Source organism: Lepidochelys kempii, chromosome 15 (assembly GCF_965140265.1).
Source record: "Lepidochelys kempii isolate rLepKem1 chromosome 15, rLepKem1.hap2, whole genome shotgun sequence".
In the NCBI taxonomy this organism is placed as follows: domain Eukaryota; kingdom Metazoa; phylum Chordata; order Testudines; family Cheloniidae; genus Lepidochelys; species Lepidochelys kempii.
The window spans coordinates 25,111,033-25,126,837 of record NC_133270.1 but is presented as its reverse complement, the minus strand read 5'-3'; the positions used below and the strand labels follow the sequence as shown (position 1 = coordinate 25,126,837).

Here is a 15,805-nt window from a genome sequence, read left to right as displayed (position 1 = left end):
GATCTCAGATGTTTATACATATTAGATCTCCCAATATTTGTAACTTACCATTTAACTATTCCTGTAACAATTTCCCCCTAAATATGGAGTATTGGAGAAGCACTAAATTGTCTATAAAAAGATTAGCCACCACCCACAATAGATTTTAACATTACAACACAAAAGAGGGGGGTTTTTTTGTTTTGTTTTTTGGTTTTTTTTAAGTGCACAGATTTCTGTTTATTCCCTCCCCAATGGATGCTTTAGAGAAACATGGCTAGAAGTCAAAAATACTAGCTTGCTCTAAAGTTCTTTTTGGGAAGGAGAGAGAAAGGGTTGTGACTATCATTTAAGAACAATACTCCCCTAGCACGCGTGCACACACGAGATTAGACAATGGCATAGGTTCAAATAATGCAACTTCAACAAGATTAACAAATTGCTATATACAAAACATTACTAACGTCAGTCATTTACCAGCTTCCTATTTAAAAATTTATCTTCAGTTTGTCTCAATTCTTAAAAGGACATATCAAAGGGTTCTTGAGTTTTTAAAAATTCAGTCATTTTGTGCCGCTTCCAACTTCTCAACATTCCAAAAATAAAGTATGGAGTCCAACATATGCCAGGTTTTCTAGGCTCAATTTTAATGTTACTGTGCTATTCTATTCTCTTACTCCATGGAGAGCCAAAAAGACCACCATCAAGATCTCTTTATTAGATTATTTCAGTATCACATTTCTGAAACAAAATGCACATGATGAAGGGGAAAGAACCACTTACTAGCTGCTGTTGCAACTGGCTGGGCAATGTTCGGAGGTGGCTTCAATTTCATTAGTTCATTAAGACTATTGTTTTTGAGCAGATCTTTCAGCTGGACCTGGTCCTTTGAAGGTGCAGTGGTCAAGGCATTGCGTACTGCTGGTGCTGCAACCGATGGTCGAGTCGTTGTGCTGGTCTGAATGATTTTTGCTACAGTGATGGTCTGCCTAGTAGTTGTCACAGGTGTGGTTTTTGTCATTACTATTGTAGTCCCCAAAGTTGGAAGCTGATTTATTTGATTCAGCACAAAGGTTGTGGTTGATGGTGGCTGCTAGAAAAGAAAAACAAAAATGTGAGATTTTCCTGTTTTGGAAATATCATGATGATTCTCAAAAGTGACAATACTCGGAAAGCAAAACTTCTGTTATATGCCTTTCAGCTAGAGGACAGGAGGTATCAATTTAAGCAGTGTGAGGGGTTTTTTTTGCTCTTAAGTTGGTGGACTGTCAATATTATCTTTCCATAGCACAACCAACTGATGATAGAATGCCATTTTATCTCAGGATGTGGAAGCCTGAGAAAGAAGCTTCTTCCAAAATGCATGAGTGTTGCTTCATGGGAGGATCCAGATTCACAGGTTTCTTTTCCAAAGAGAAGAGGAAAGAACAGGTAAGAAAAAAGGATTTCACCGTTCAGACACAAAGTACATCCGCTGTGTGGAGAAGCTTGGGTTGTAAAGAAATCTTACACACTGCACAACATGGTTTTACCATTAGTTTATAAATCAACTAATGTCTATTTTAGAACTCCTTTTTCTGTGGAGATTCTTTGTTAACCCTACCCTCAAGATATTGATCTACTTCTACTTTATGTTATCTTTAGAAAAATAAAGATTATCTTGTTCATAACTTCTATGTTAACTGATATTCCGCATAATACATCCAGAATTCTCAGTCTCCCAATTTAGGATAATATATGGTACCTAAAAGCATCAGGTTTAATGGCATCCTTATTCTAAATGTACTCATAAGAAATGAAACTGGGCTCTTCCTTAAACAATTTTTCCCTTTAAATCTGGCTTGATCTAACACATGGCATCTCTTACACATCAGGCCAACCCTTCAAAAGTGAGTGTTACTGAAAAAGCAGGGAAAGAATTTTTATCTGTATTACAAACTATACTGAAGGGATGGCTAAGAGCCAACAATTTTTAGGCCTTCCTCACTTTTTCACTTCACTATTTTACACATACAAAACTCTAAACATGTCAGCTCTTACCCTGACATTTAACAGTGCTGGAGTAGATACAGTCTCTGGTTCTTGTTTAACAGCAACTGTTGCCTCAGTCTCCAAGCCTAGTTCTAATGCACTAAGTGGCACTGACTAGAGAGAAAGAAAGCAAGCACGATCAGGTACTAGTTTTAGTAGGAAAAAAAGAATGAAAACCTTTACTACTATCCCCGCCCCCCCCATTTTAAAACTAATGACCAACTTTGCCTGTTAATAATCCTGGTTTCATTAGAAATCAAGATGGTAGCACACCAAGCCATTGACTTTGCCTCCAAAATTGATTCAAGCATAAAGCCTTTCCAGTTAACGGCTGCGAAAACTGAGCGAGTTTTGCAATTTCATTTCTGTTGACAGACTATTGTTTTCCGGTCCATGTCCAAAAATGTGTTCCATTCTTGGGGTGTGTAAGCTGTCCTAGAGATTAAATCAATTCTCTCTCTTGCTTCGAAGGAGAGAAAAGCCACCCAAGACATATCAATGGAAGTTCTATGTGTGGATACATGACATTGTGGCCCTAGAAAGTATATATAACTCATATTAATACAAGTTCAGTCAATAACGTACATAATTTTGATTTCTAAAATACATATTTAAGACAGGTGATTACCATCTCAATTTTTTCCATACACAAGCCCAGCATAGCAATGAAAACATACAACAATTCCATTCTTTCACAACCGTTAACAAAAAAAGTCTATGATTCTATATTATGCAATATTGGTTAATTTTAAAAAGCTCTCATTTTTAACCTGCTGAACAGCTGGCGCTGGTGCTGGGGTTGCAAGGCCCATGTCCGCAGGGTCAATATCAAATAGATCATTTGGACTGATTCCACTCTCACTCAAAGCAGCAAGCAACAGATCTTGTCCTGGCTCCACCATCTCTAAAACAAAAATAAATAAGACCACAAGTTACAATTGTAATCATTGTTTATCCTGCAAAACCTTTAGCATTTTATATTTCTTTATCTGATTTCTAAGGGCACAGTCAAATTAGTCAGTCACTTTCATAAAACAAGTTTCAGGATCTAAATGTGCCCAGAGTCTCTTGACAATGCCTGTGGTTTTGTGCTCAATTTTTCAAAATTAAAAAATATTTCTCACTTACGTACAAGATCTACATAAAAAGGGGATCCAATGAAAACCTAACTATTCACAAGATGCTATCAAATGCATAAAGTAAACAAAGTTTAAAAAGCTTTCTTCTAGCCTTTGTTTTGGTAATTGTAGGAGTTTCAAGTAATACTAGTAGGCAAAAGTGGTGAGATGGAAGTGCCATTTATGTTGTGTCCCTTTAAGAACAGCCCCTAAAGCACATTGCCTAAGCAGGGAGAAGTACTTAGCTACTAGTTAAAAATAATTGGTTTGTTTAGCCTATAACAATTCAGTACCTGCTTAATGAGACAAGAATTTAGGAAAAGTCCGTTAAAATTAAGTAGTTCTAGAAATACTTGTTTTATATTAAACTAAAAATCTTTTAGTTTTTGTACCATAAATGAATTTGAGATAATTTTTCACATAGTGAGCAGGATAGATGGTCAACTGCTGTATTTAATGTATTAAGTCAGCATTGGGACACTCAGAGCAAAAGGTAGGCCATGGGCTTTTCATGTATAGGATAGCTGTTAAAATTAAAAAGAAAAGGAGGACTTGTGGCACCTTAGAGACTAACCAATTTATTTGAGCATAAGCTTTCGTGAGCTACAGCTCACTTCATCGCTCACAAAAGCTTATGCTCAAATAAATTGGTTAGTCTCTAAGGTGCCACAAATACTCCTTTTCTTTTTCCGAATACAGACTAACACGGCTGTTACTCTGAAACCTGTTAAAATTAAGTTTTAATACTGTCTTGGAGTAAATTAAGAAGTCAAATATTCCATGTTTTTGGGGGAGAGGGGAAGCCCAGTTATTACAAATCATAATACAAATATCCGCTTTTATTCCACAAAGGGACTCAGTTTTTGCTCAAACATTACAGTTACTCACTTTTCTGTATAGCCTTGCTTGAATTCCTAGAGTTTACTCACTGTTGACTACAGGTGTCTGCACTCTGTGTAGATGAACTCTGTTTAGCTGTAAGCATAGAAAAGGACAAAACATTCAGCATTGTTTCAGAAACATGGTTTTATCCAAAGTTTTCAAAACAATGCTAAGCAGTTTATCCTTGTCTGCACTCATAGCTAAGATATGTTCAACACTTGGTTATCAGCACCTACACTGCTGACAATTGCCGGAACAGGTAACAAACAAAGCTCAAAGATCCAAAATTCTTGTGCTCCCTAGTTCTACACTGCCCATTGTTGAGGAGATACCTGCTCTCTTCTAGTAATAGAAGAGGTACTGGCAAAGATTGAGGTGTCAAAAGAAAAACATGCTGGAACGGATAATGTAAATTCAGTAAATCAGTTTAAGAATGAAGTTAGTAGCTATTACCATAGTGTCTAGGAGCCCTAGTCAAGGATAAGGACCCCACTGCTAGATGCTGTACAAACAGAACAAAAAGATGGCCCTCAAGAGACAACAGATGGACACATATGGGGGAGCACAAGGAAACAATGAGGAAATGTTGGTCAATACGACAGGCAGTGATTTCACCACACCAACAGCCTGTTAATTTTTTTTGTAGCATCATGGCAAAAGAGAGCTTTAGGGGGGTTTTGGAGTTGCATAATGAGATGGCTTTGTAGATTTTTACAGGGAAACTTCCCAAGCAAATGGGCAGCATGGGGGAAGACAGGAATGTGCTTGTTTGAAAATATAACAAGTAGACAAGCAGAAGCTGGCACTGACTGCTCAACAGCAAATGAGATAATAGGTAGGATGGGGACTGACTGACGGGCCTTGGAAGTAAAAAGAAAAGGAGTACTTGTGGCACCTTAGAGACTAACCAATTTATTTGAGCATAAGCTTTCGTGAGCTACAGCTCTGGGCCTTGGAAGTGAATACAAGTAGCTTATGTTTGATACGATCGAGAAAGAGAAGCCAGTGGAGGAATCTGAAGAGAGGGTGACGCTGGATTGGATTGTAAAAGCCAAAAAGAAGGATGTTGCAGTCAGTAATCAAGATGCGAGCTGAGAGCTTACTTGATAGTTTTAATTGTAGGGATGAAGATGAAAAGCTGCATCTTAGAGATGTTATGCAGAAAAAAAAAAAGACAAGACTTAGACACGGCCAAGATGTGAGGACAGAGAGAGCCCCAAATCGAAGAGGACACATCCAGATTTAACTGTCAGTAAAACATATAATCCCATTAAAGCCAGATATTATATCAAAGTATTATAGGGTAACAAATATTGTACTTTTTTCTTTAAGGCATTCAGAGTGACCTTACTTCTGTACTTGGTTGAATTAAATATAAGATACCTAGAACATCATGATGAGGAGATCTAGTTGCACTGCTGCTTCCTCAAAGAAAAACCATCTCACTAGTCTTTTAGAATTATCTGAATAAGTCAATAAACAAATAAAAGAAAAAGGTGACAATTTAAACTTTCATAAGGCCTTTGACCATCCCCCAAAAGAGGCTACTAAAAAAACTAGTCAGTTGAGAAACTGGATTAAGGCAAAAATCAAAGTAGGAAAAAATGATTAATTTTCATCCTGAGAAAAGGTTAACAGTGGGATGCCACAAGGTTCCAGACTTGGCAGTGATCGGTACATTTATAAATTAACTGGAAAAGGGTGGGAGTAGCAAGACAACAAAATTTGCAGAAGACATGGTTTAGTCAATACTGGAGAAGTTCCAGGAACTTCAGAAAGAACTTCATAGTGGAAGTAGTAGTTCTATGTGGACATATGCAAAGTAATGCAGATTATTCCCTTCAATGTGAAGTACGCACACGCTTTTCTGAATTGATAGTTTACTTAGAACCCAGTAAAGAAACCTGCATATCACTGTTACTAGCTCAATGAAGACTTTTGCTCAATGTGGCCAAAAGAGCACACAGTGTAAAGGTGAATGGGGAGAGACTAAATGAGGAAATCATAATGGAATTCTACAAATCAACAAGATGTCCCCACCTGGAATACTGTGTTTAGTTTTGGTCACCCCATCTCTATCAGGAGATGGCGGAAATAAAGTAAGCTTAGAGACAGGTGACTAGAATGATTAAGCACAGGGAAAATCTCATGAAAGGCAACGGAAAAGATTGGGACTGTCTATCAAAATGGAGTTGAGTGAGGGGGCATGATAAAAGTATGCAAAAACAATGAATGGGGTGAACAGAAGTTTTCAATCTATCTTCTCCCATAATATAGCAATAAGGGGTGATTTAGAGAACAGAGATGGGACAAATCCAAAACTGGGGTGAAAAAAGACTTTCCTACAAAATGGACAATTAGTCTGTGGAACTCAAAGCAAGACACTTAAAAGTTTAGCGTATATATTAAGAATATCCCGGGTTATAAATATTAACAAACAAGAGATAAATACTCATGCTTGAGTATAAGCCAACAACTAAAAGGGGTAGGAAGAAGCTTTCCGTGGGGGCAAGTTATCTCATACCTGCCTACTGCAGGGTCTACAAAGGATGACCACTAGTTGGAACTAGTATAGCAATTCATATGTTCCTACAACAGTGGCTCTCAAACTTTTTTACGGGTGACCCCTTTCACATAGCAAGCCTCTGAGCGCGACCCCCCCTTATAAATTAAAAACACTTTTTTATACATTTAACACCATTATAAATGCTGGAGGCAAAGTGATGTTTGGGGTGGAGGTTGACAGCTCGCGACCCCCAGTTTGAGAACCCCTGTCCTAGAATAACCAAGTTTAGTTTTATACTCACCCTTATAAAATTTAAGCACTCCAGCTGTATGATCACAATAATCTCCAGAAGACATCCCAATTGCCACTCTCCCTCATATAAGTCCCTCCACTTTTAAATTCCCTTAAAAAATATCTATTGCTAACAATTTAGATTAAATAAAAGAACTGCAACGGTTTACTTACATAGCATTCAGTTTGGATGACTCTGGACTAGTTAGTTTCAGGAATCTGGTTTCTGAATAATCTGAACAAAGCTATAGTGTTCTGGTTGCAAACACTAGGGGAATACTGAACTCCTGACACTGTCACTGAAGTTAAAAACATTCAATAAATAATAGCTAATCTTATGTTTTGTGAAACTTAACCCACATAACTAAGCCCAACATATAAGTTTCAACTACTCAGTTTTGCTTTAATTTAGAATCCAAAAACACAACAGAAGTACATCAGAAAAAAAGCTACATCTTAATACCTTATTGTTTATATTCTTACATTCAGGTAGTCAAACCTAAAACTAAGCTAATCAAGTCAAGATACAACTCCATAATTTTTTCAAAGTATAAGGCTTTTTAGTTAGCATAAGCAAAAGTTACTTTATCAAAAGCCGCTATTTCTTGCATCCCGAGATCCCCACAAAAGTTGCTTTAAAAAGAGTTGACAATATTACAAGCTGTTCCCTAAAATTCTCATTGTTGAATTTTTTTTTAAAGTCATCTGTAAACTGTCCCAATACTACTAAGCAACAAGACCCAACCTGTTAGAAGAGTCACAAAAAAAAGCTGAAGTACAAAACAAAAAATTGTTATACAACTAATAGATACCTTGACAGCAACGGTACAACTCACTTTTTCTAGAAAGCAGAAAGAAAAATCCAAGTTACTGTCATAACAAAAAAGATGGTACAAAAATGGCTCAGAACACATTTTGTATGATGCCACTACAAAGCTATTTTTTCAAGGTAAAAGAGATTAACATTATGTATTACATAAACCCATTTCTTCTCAAATCACGCAAAATAAGCTTCTGATTTAAGAACAAAACACAACTGCCAATATTCTCAATGCCGTTTTTATTACGGCATGTATCCGTGCCAACCTGCCAATCTTTGTCTCGCACCTTCCCTGTTTTAGCCCTGGTGGAAAGTGCAAAAGCAGGAGCATAAATCTAAAATATTCAGAAACAGATGTCCAGCCTACTTTTTTCCCCAAAAGGAAAGAAGGGTGGTAATAACTTCAAGCCCAGAAAGATTTTCCGTTTTAAAAAAAGCCCCCCACCAGGTCACACAACACTAAATATACCATGACATTTTTAGAACTTCTCTATTCATAAATTGCATTTAACTGTGTGTTTGCAATTGCCACAGTCAGTCAATCTGCAGTGGCTTCCACCAAACCCTCCAAGCCACTGGCTAATATGTAAAGAATTGATACCTATGGCATAGCCCCTGTGAACCTAATGTCTCACACCATGTGGAATGCTAAAAACCCAAGGTAACACATCTTATTGTCAAGAGTGCTAAAAGCCTTTGCTCACCCTTTACCACTAAAATCCTTGCTGTAGCTTCCATGCAAACATTTTCCCTCTCCACCTCCAGTTGCTACCATACACTGCAAAAAAAAAATGCAATAAACCATACACAACATAAAAATGCAACGAGCAGTCTAAATAAAACAGGTTTCAGAGTAACAGCCGTGTTAGTCTGTATTCGCAAAAAGAAAAGGAGTACTCGTGGCACCTTAGAGACTAACCAATTTATTTGAGCATAAGCTTTCATGAGCTACAGCTCACTTCATCAGATGCATGCTCAAATAAATTGGTTAGTCTCTAAGGTGTCACAAGTACTCCTTTTCTTTTTCCTAAATAAAACAGTGAAAGATAAATCAGGTTTGTAAATTTGTCAGATACTTTTAAACTGTTTCCCTTTACATTTCAACTGATTAGCACAGTGGTTTTCAAAAACTTTTTTTTTCCTGGCAACCCAGTTGAAGAAAATTGTTGATGCCCGCTTCTCAACAAAGCTGGGGATGAGGAGCTCAGGGTGTGGGAGGGGCTCAGGGTTGGGGCAGAGGTTTGGGGTGCGAGGGTGCTGGCTCTGGGGTGGGGCCAGGGATGAGCGGTTTAGAGTGCAGGAGAGGGCTCTGGGTTGGGGGGGGGGCCTCAGGGCGGGGGACTGGGGTGCAGGCTAACCTCAGGCAGCTCTCAGTTAGCAGCGTGGTATCAGAACAGGTGGGGACTAGCCTGCCTTAGCCAGGCAGCACCACCGACAGGACTTTTAACAGCCTGGTCGGTGGTGCTCACCAGAACTGCCGTGACCCATTGCCTTACATTCCGTGACCCAGTACTGGGTCACGACCCGCAATTTGAAAACCACTAGCTTAGCCCATTCTTTAACAGGATCCATGACCTTCTAAGAATGTATCTATTTCAGAAAGAACTTTTTAACAGACGTAACGTCCCCCTCAAATAAAAAGGTTGGGATCTTATATTTTTTTTTTTTTAAATTCATAGTGACTGAAAAAGGTGCTGCCTCTCTTCTCAACAAAGTTTAAGAGCATTTCCTTGTTAAGTGATTACTCTCCTTAGCAACCTTTGTGGTGTGCTGTCAGAGTGAACTGGACCTCGAGGCTCATTCGTTAATCGTTACTGTTTGTGGCATTCAATCCCAACATTGATCCCAGTTGGTCGCAAGGACCCTTGAGCACTTTGCTCACTATTCACACAACTATTAACGAACAGGTTCCTCTCACTAAAGGGTCAGCGACCCTCAGCCTCCTAACCTTGCCCACAAACACGTGTTCAGGACATAAACTTCCGGGTTGGGTTAGAATTGGCTGCGTAATTGCGTCCCATAAACTACTTTTGTTTTCAGACCTCCAGCACCTTAAGAATTCCCTGAACAACAGCATTAAGCTTACGGAGATGAAAGGAGGTCCTATAAAAAGAACATTTAAAGCCAGTGAAGCACCAAGGACCAAACATCTTTTCCAGCTAATCTTCTCCCATCACTAGAGAGGCTCTATTTGTAACAATTAGCATTCTCCCTCTCCACCTCCAATTATTACCATACACGGCATAGTAATCTGTCCTGAGATAATTTCTTACATTACCCCAAGTGATCTGAAATGCCTTGTCAAAAAATAAGATCATAGTAAAATTTACTTGAGATTATTAGCAAGGATTCTGCTAGGACGACAAGACATACAGAACTCAAACTGGAAAAAGCACTGGTCTCACAAGCTCTGCCTCCTTCAGAAACCAAAATGAGATGCCACACATATTAAACTGTGCAGATATTCAAAACATCACCATACAAGATCTGATGGATTCCTTAGGCTTGGCTCCTCTGCAATGGGTTCAGATATCCCCAGGCAAGTCTGGAATAAGGCAAAGGAAAAATAGGCACACGCCTAGCACTCTGGCTCTTAGTGTCGTGCAATGACATCAGAATCTAAGTTTTCAATTTAAAAAAATATATATATTACTAGTCATCATAGCTGCAAAGAAAATCCTGAAAGCAACCCAAGTTTAGTTAATACAGCAATGTCTGCTCAAGCCTGCAGACAGCCTCCAGCACAGGGAGGAGCCACCTTTCCAGAAAAAAAAGCAATCCCCAACCATGGAGGAGGAGAAGCTCAGATGTGTCACTGGATGGGGGAAAAAATTGGTGTCTCCCTCCCAAGCAACATTTAATTGTTGAGTCAAAAAGAAATTAGTGCCTCAGACTGTGCAGATTTTCATCCCTCTCCTTTCTTTCCTTACATGCAGTTATCATCATGACCATGTTTAAATTGTAATTGGGAATTTAAGTTAGCACCTCCATTGAAATGAATGAGTCAGTTCACAGTTCTCAATAACAATTGTTCCCTAAGAGCTAGATACTTGGAAAAAAACAAACAAACAAACAAACAAAAAACACCTTGAAAAGTAAGATTCTGGAGAATGAGAGTGTCTCCAATAAAGTATTGGGGGTCACCAACCTCTCTCTACTTCAGTCCAGAAGACAGTACTAGTATAGACTGAGTTACGCAAGACAGTTCTTTTCAATTATCTGTCTGCCCCTGGAACCCTCCTCAAGCACCTACAGTTAATGTCAATCTCTCACACCATTTTAGCACCAGATGAGAAAAGAACTTATTCTAGAAAACAAGGGATAGATTGTGGGAAGGAAGAAGGTGGGAGAGATATATCCTATTTTCATTTTTCAGAAGTGTCATTTTTAGATTCAGGTAAATTTATGGCCCTTTAAGCATGCAGTGTACCTCTGAAACCCGTCAATACGAATACTGTATCACAACACAATATACACCATTGTATACATACATCAATTTCCATCAGGCAGATCAAGCCCCAAAAATCTAGAAGTAATAAAAAAAGTTGTGAAACTTTAATAGTTTCATTTTTAAAAAAAGTAAATGAAAATTGTTGAAGTCTAAACATCTATAAAAACTTTAAATACTGTCCCACTGTATTAGTTAATGAAAACTAAGTGAAACTTATTAAGCAACATAAAATGCAATGAGTAGCCTAAAAACAGTGAAAAATAAATAAGATTTGTAAATTTGTCATATAATTTTAAACTGTATCCCTTTACACTTCAACTGATTAGCCCATTCTTTAAACACCATACATGACCTGCTAAGAATGTATCTATTTCAGAGAGAACTTTTAAACAGACGTAACCTCCCCCTCAAATAAAAAGGCTGGGATATCATCTTTTTTTAAAAAAATTCATAGTGACTGAAAAAGACAAGGCCTCTCTTCTCAATAAAGTTTAGGAGCATTTCCTTGTTAAGTGATTACTCTCCCCAGCAACCTTTGTGGTGTGCTGTCAGAGTTAACCGGACCTTGAGGCTCATTCGTTAATCGTTACTGTTTGTGGCATTCAATCCCAACACTGATCCCAGTTGACTGCAGGGACCCTTGAGCACTTTGCTCGCTATTCACACAAACGTTAACGAACAGATTCCTCTCACTAAAGGGTCAGCGACCCTCAGCCTCCTAACCTTGCCCACAAACACGTGTTCAGGACATAAACTTCCGGGTTGGGTTAGAATTGGCTGCGTAATTGCGTCCCATAAACTACTTTTGTTTTCAGATCTCCAACACCTTAAGAATTCCCTTAACAACAGCATTAAGTTTACAGAGATCGTAGGAGGTTCTACAAATACAATATTTAAAGCCAGTGAAGCACCAAAGGCCAAACCTCTTTTAAAGCTAGTCTTCTCCCGTCGCTAGGGAGTCTCTATTTGCAACAATTAACCAAGCGATTAAGTAGACACAAACGACAGTGGTTAGAAATATTAGATAATGAGGCGATTTTGCTTAACCAACCAGAAAACGGGGGGGGGGGAGGGGGGACTCGCCCCGCCACGTTATAAGGGCCACAAGTTCTCTCTGCCGTTATCCACCGGATCCTACAAGACAATTTCAATAAACCCAGGAGCTGAAACTTCGCCGTACAGATACGTGCGACCAGCCAACGGCAGGAAAGTTCGCTCTCTTCTGGGGCAGTGACCCCCGCAGGTGTAACGTGTCAGCCGGCCCCACACCGCCTAGCCAACCCCCATCCCCCCACGCTGCAGCGATTAGCGCCCTCCACTCAACAAGACTTCAGAAGGGTATGGGGCGTGGGGGGGCACGTCTCTGCCGACAAGGGGACACTCTGGGGGAGGCAGTCACTGCGGGGCCGGCTGCTCGGGTTGGGGGGTCACGCTTAGAGGAAGGGGCTGCACGGGCGATCGACATCCCCCTGCCCACCGAGTCCCCACCTCCAGACAATGCCCATGCACCGGCCGCCCCCCACCCCGCGTGGCTCTCGCCAAGGGCCTCCTACCCGCACTGTCTGGGGCCAGAGTGGGGCAGGCCGTGGGACAATGCCTGGCCCCGCTTGGTGCGTGGCTGCCCAGACCGGGAGCTGAGGGGGGGGGATCCCCGCGACTGCCGCGGCCCCGTCGAGCAGGGACCGCCTGAGGCGGCCGGGGAGCCCTCCAGCCCGCGGCGTCGGGCAAGAAGGCAGGGCAGGACTCACTCGCTCTCGATCCCTCCACGGCCGCTCCTGGAAGTATCCGCCGCCAGCCCCGCCGTCCGACGCTTTCTAACTCACCGCCGCCATGTTTGCCCGCCCTGCCTCCCCTCTCATGGAGGAGGGGCCTAGGGCCGGCGCCGCCGCCGCAACACGTGACCTCACCGCTTGGCGCCCCTCCTCCCGCCGGACGCCGCGCGCCACATCCACGGGACACCAGTATGTCGCGTCGCGGCTGGGCGCGCGCTCTGCACCACCTGACTTGTTCTCACTGCCCCTCCCATCAGAGGAGTGGCCATCTCTTCTTCTCCCCGCGTTCTCTCCCATCACGTGACGCGGTGCCTTTAGCGTCCGCGGGTTGAGGGTGAAGGAAGAAATTCCTGGACCGCTCGACGGAGCTCCCCGACCGCCCTGGGGCCCGACTTCTTCTGTCGGGACTAGCCCATGGTAGTTGCCGTAGACGAGAATGTCAGTGCAGGCCCAGTTTTCGGTGGGTGGGGGAGGGGAGAGCGAGAAGTCGGCTGCTGGGAGTCACGTGATCCCGTACGCTGGCGGTCGTTGGCGTGCGTGCGTACGCAAGACGGGAGGCGCCGTCGTCTTCTGCGCGTGGCACGATGGGAGAAGGGTCTGAACCAGAGCCATGGTGATGAGGTCACGGTTGTAGGGTTACGCGCGTGCGCAAGGTTTAGCGTCAGTGAGGGCCTCAGAGAGGACGAGCGCAGGCGCGGGCTCGCCCCGCTTGCTGCGTCTTCTTCCGCCGGGTCCTGGGCTCGTGCGCCTCACAGGTTCCTTGCCTGGGCGGCCTTGAGTGCTGCGGCGGCCGGGCCTGGCAGAGCTGCGGCGGGGCGACAGTCCCTGAGCGGGCCTGCGGGTGCAGCCTGCTAAGCTGCAGAGGCGGCGCTAGCCCGCTGGGGGCCCTGCACAGGAATATTTGCCCCCCCACCCACCCACCCACACTCAAATAGCGAATAGCCCTCCCCCGTTGAGCTGCTCAGGGCCCTCACCAGCTGTTTAGTCTGCTTATAGCAGGTGCTGCTAAACTGAGGAGGCGAGAGGTGCGTGGGACAGTGGGCAGTCGGCTGCCTTCCCGTGCCCCTCCCTGCCAGTTGCTATTCTTGCAGCCTCTGCTCCTGCTTGGCACATGCCTGGCACCATGCATGTCCAGTGAACACTAAATCGGTGCAAGTTAGGCCCCTCTTCGGTACCCACCCCATGGCTAAGGGGTACCATTGATTATGTGGTTACTAAACCAGGCCTCTCGTGTATTCTTTAGGTGCATAACACCTCGTGTTAGGTGCTCTTTACCTCTAGAGGCATAAAACTTTCAGCAGTCGAGTAGGGTCTGTGACAAGATCCAACTGAACTACTTCCCAACACTGAGATCACCTGAACTACAGACTTCCTGGCTTAAGTCCACAGTTCTCACTGCTGTTTTTTTCTCTTAGGAAGTGTCTTCTCATGAATTGGAGGACTCCTGCCCAGCTCAAGGGCTCTGCGATGACAGCCGTCTCTGCTACTCCATCACGGACCTTAAGAGCCTGCACTGTAAAAAAAATAAAATAAAAACTATAGGCTTGGTGCATTAAGTTTTCTCTACAGACAGCGACAAGCCTGATGCATAAAATAGTCTACATAAACTACAAAGAGCCCAGTATGCTTGAAAACTTTATGTGCTAACATGTCGTTTTATGACATCTTTATTTTAGTTTTCAGGGCTCCTTTTATTTAAAAAAAAGTAGGCACCACAAAGCTTTGTTACCTTACAGGTAAGATTGCTACAATGAATAATGATGTTTATCCAAATTATGAAACAAAAATATTGTAATTTAAACTTTGAACATTTAAGAAGGATGCAAGTTATTTATCTTTAATGTGAACTGAGGAGCCATAAAATATATTGTTAAAATCTTTATATAGGCATTGGTATAAAATGACTAAAAATATTCAGTGATGCTCGCTCCTTCATTATATGTAGGTATTCCATTTTTACACAATAGAAATGAGAATAAAAAGGATGAAAATGACTAGTTAGGGTAAATTGTATAAATATTAATCTTACACTTCACACATTTGATTAGCTACATTACTGATATGAAAAAAATCATTTTACCCATTCCAAAAATAACCTTAACTCTGACCACAAGACATACTTTTAAACTTTCAGCATAAACAGCACTTAATTTTATAGTTAAAGTTATCCATATATTAGTGTTATGTCTTATGTATTGCAGCTTGTTATAAAATTTATTAAGCTTCACATTTGAACAGAAAATATTATGTATGTGCAATATGACTGAGTTAACATTGCTTAACTTTTGCATATTGAAAATTGTATGTGATAAGGTAATGAAAGACTGAATATTAGTTTATATCATTAAGATTGCATGTTTGTCCCTGGCAGATGCAATATTAATAGTGTATTAATAAAGTTTCAAGCATTTGTTTTCCTAGGGAGTTTTATAAAAGTATCTCTAATGCTCAGCATCTTTGGAGATCAGGAACTCAGGAGCAGAGCTCCACAGGCCTGACACTCTATTTCTGCAGAGCTACAAATCTCTGCAGGCTGATGCTTAGGTCCTGCAGAGCACTTAAATTCTGCAGAGCCAGAGCATCTCTGTAGGGTATAAGTGGGGTGTAAATTAGATCAATCTAGTTACCATGCTTGAAGTAAGGCAGATCAGGCTTATCACTTAGGCCTCAAACATTTAGGGGGAAGGAAATCTGGCCAGAGGTGACAGGAATGTGTAAAATGCAGCTACCTAATGCCTGACTATTGCCTCTTAACCACTTTGAATAAAAGCATACTTAACTAGCTGTGCACAGTCTATGTGCACCATATGTAACATTAAGTGCACCTGTGTAAATGTAAAAATTTCTGCCATGAAATATAAAATGTTTTAATGCTGTTGTATAATTCCTGCATTCAAGCCCTGATTCAGAAAGATACATAGGCTCCTGTCAGTCTGCAAGGAGTAATGGATGTGC

At 41.5% G+C, this 15,805-nt stretch overlaps 1 protein-coding gene and 1 long non-coding RNA gene across 15 annotated transcripts in view; one reads left to right on the top strand and one right to left on the bottom strand.

Annotated features, from left to right (window-relative positions):
* Nucleotides 1-13,082, bottom strand: part of SBNO1 (strawberry notch homolog 1) — an 88,163-nt gene extending 75,081 nt beyond the window's left edge. For 2 of the 13 annotated variants that reach the window (XM_073312987.1, XM_073312986.1), the window contains exons 1-3: nucleotides 2,781-2,914; nucleotides 2,020-2,124; nucleotides 763-1,072 (exon numbers count right to left, since the gene is read on the bottom strand). In XM_073312987.1, coding sequence (XP_073169088.1) covers nucleotides 763-1,072; nucleotides 2,020-2,124; nucleotides 2,781-2,912 — 547 coding nt within the window. In that variant the 5' untranslated portion in view covers nucleotides 2,913-2,914. Of the gene's footprint in view, nucleotides 1-762; nucleotides 1,073-2,019; nucleotides 2,125-2,780; nucleotides 2,915-4,016; nucleotides 4,104-6,981; nucleotides 7,107-7,619; nucleotides 7,649-8,331; nucleotides 8,393-10,109; nucleotides 10,173-11,118; nucleotides 11,154-12,826 lie in introns of those variants that run through there. The other 11 variants (XM_073312984.1, XM_073312996.1, XM_073312988.1 and 8 more) reach the window with 10 other exon arrangements.
* Nucleotides 12,997-14,391, top strand: LOC140898738 (uncharacterized). 2 transcript variants are annotated; one of them, XR_012155080.1, is made up of 2 exons: nucleotides 12,997-13,267; nucleotides 14,266-14,391. It is a non-coding gene; the product is annotated as an uncharacterized lncRNA (long non-coding RNA). The 2 variants fall into 2 exon arrangements; XR_012155081.1 differs by having other exon boundaries at nucleotides 12,997-13,288.
* The last annotated feature ends 1,414 nt before the right edge of the window (nucleotides 14,392-15,805 follow it).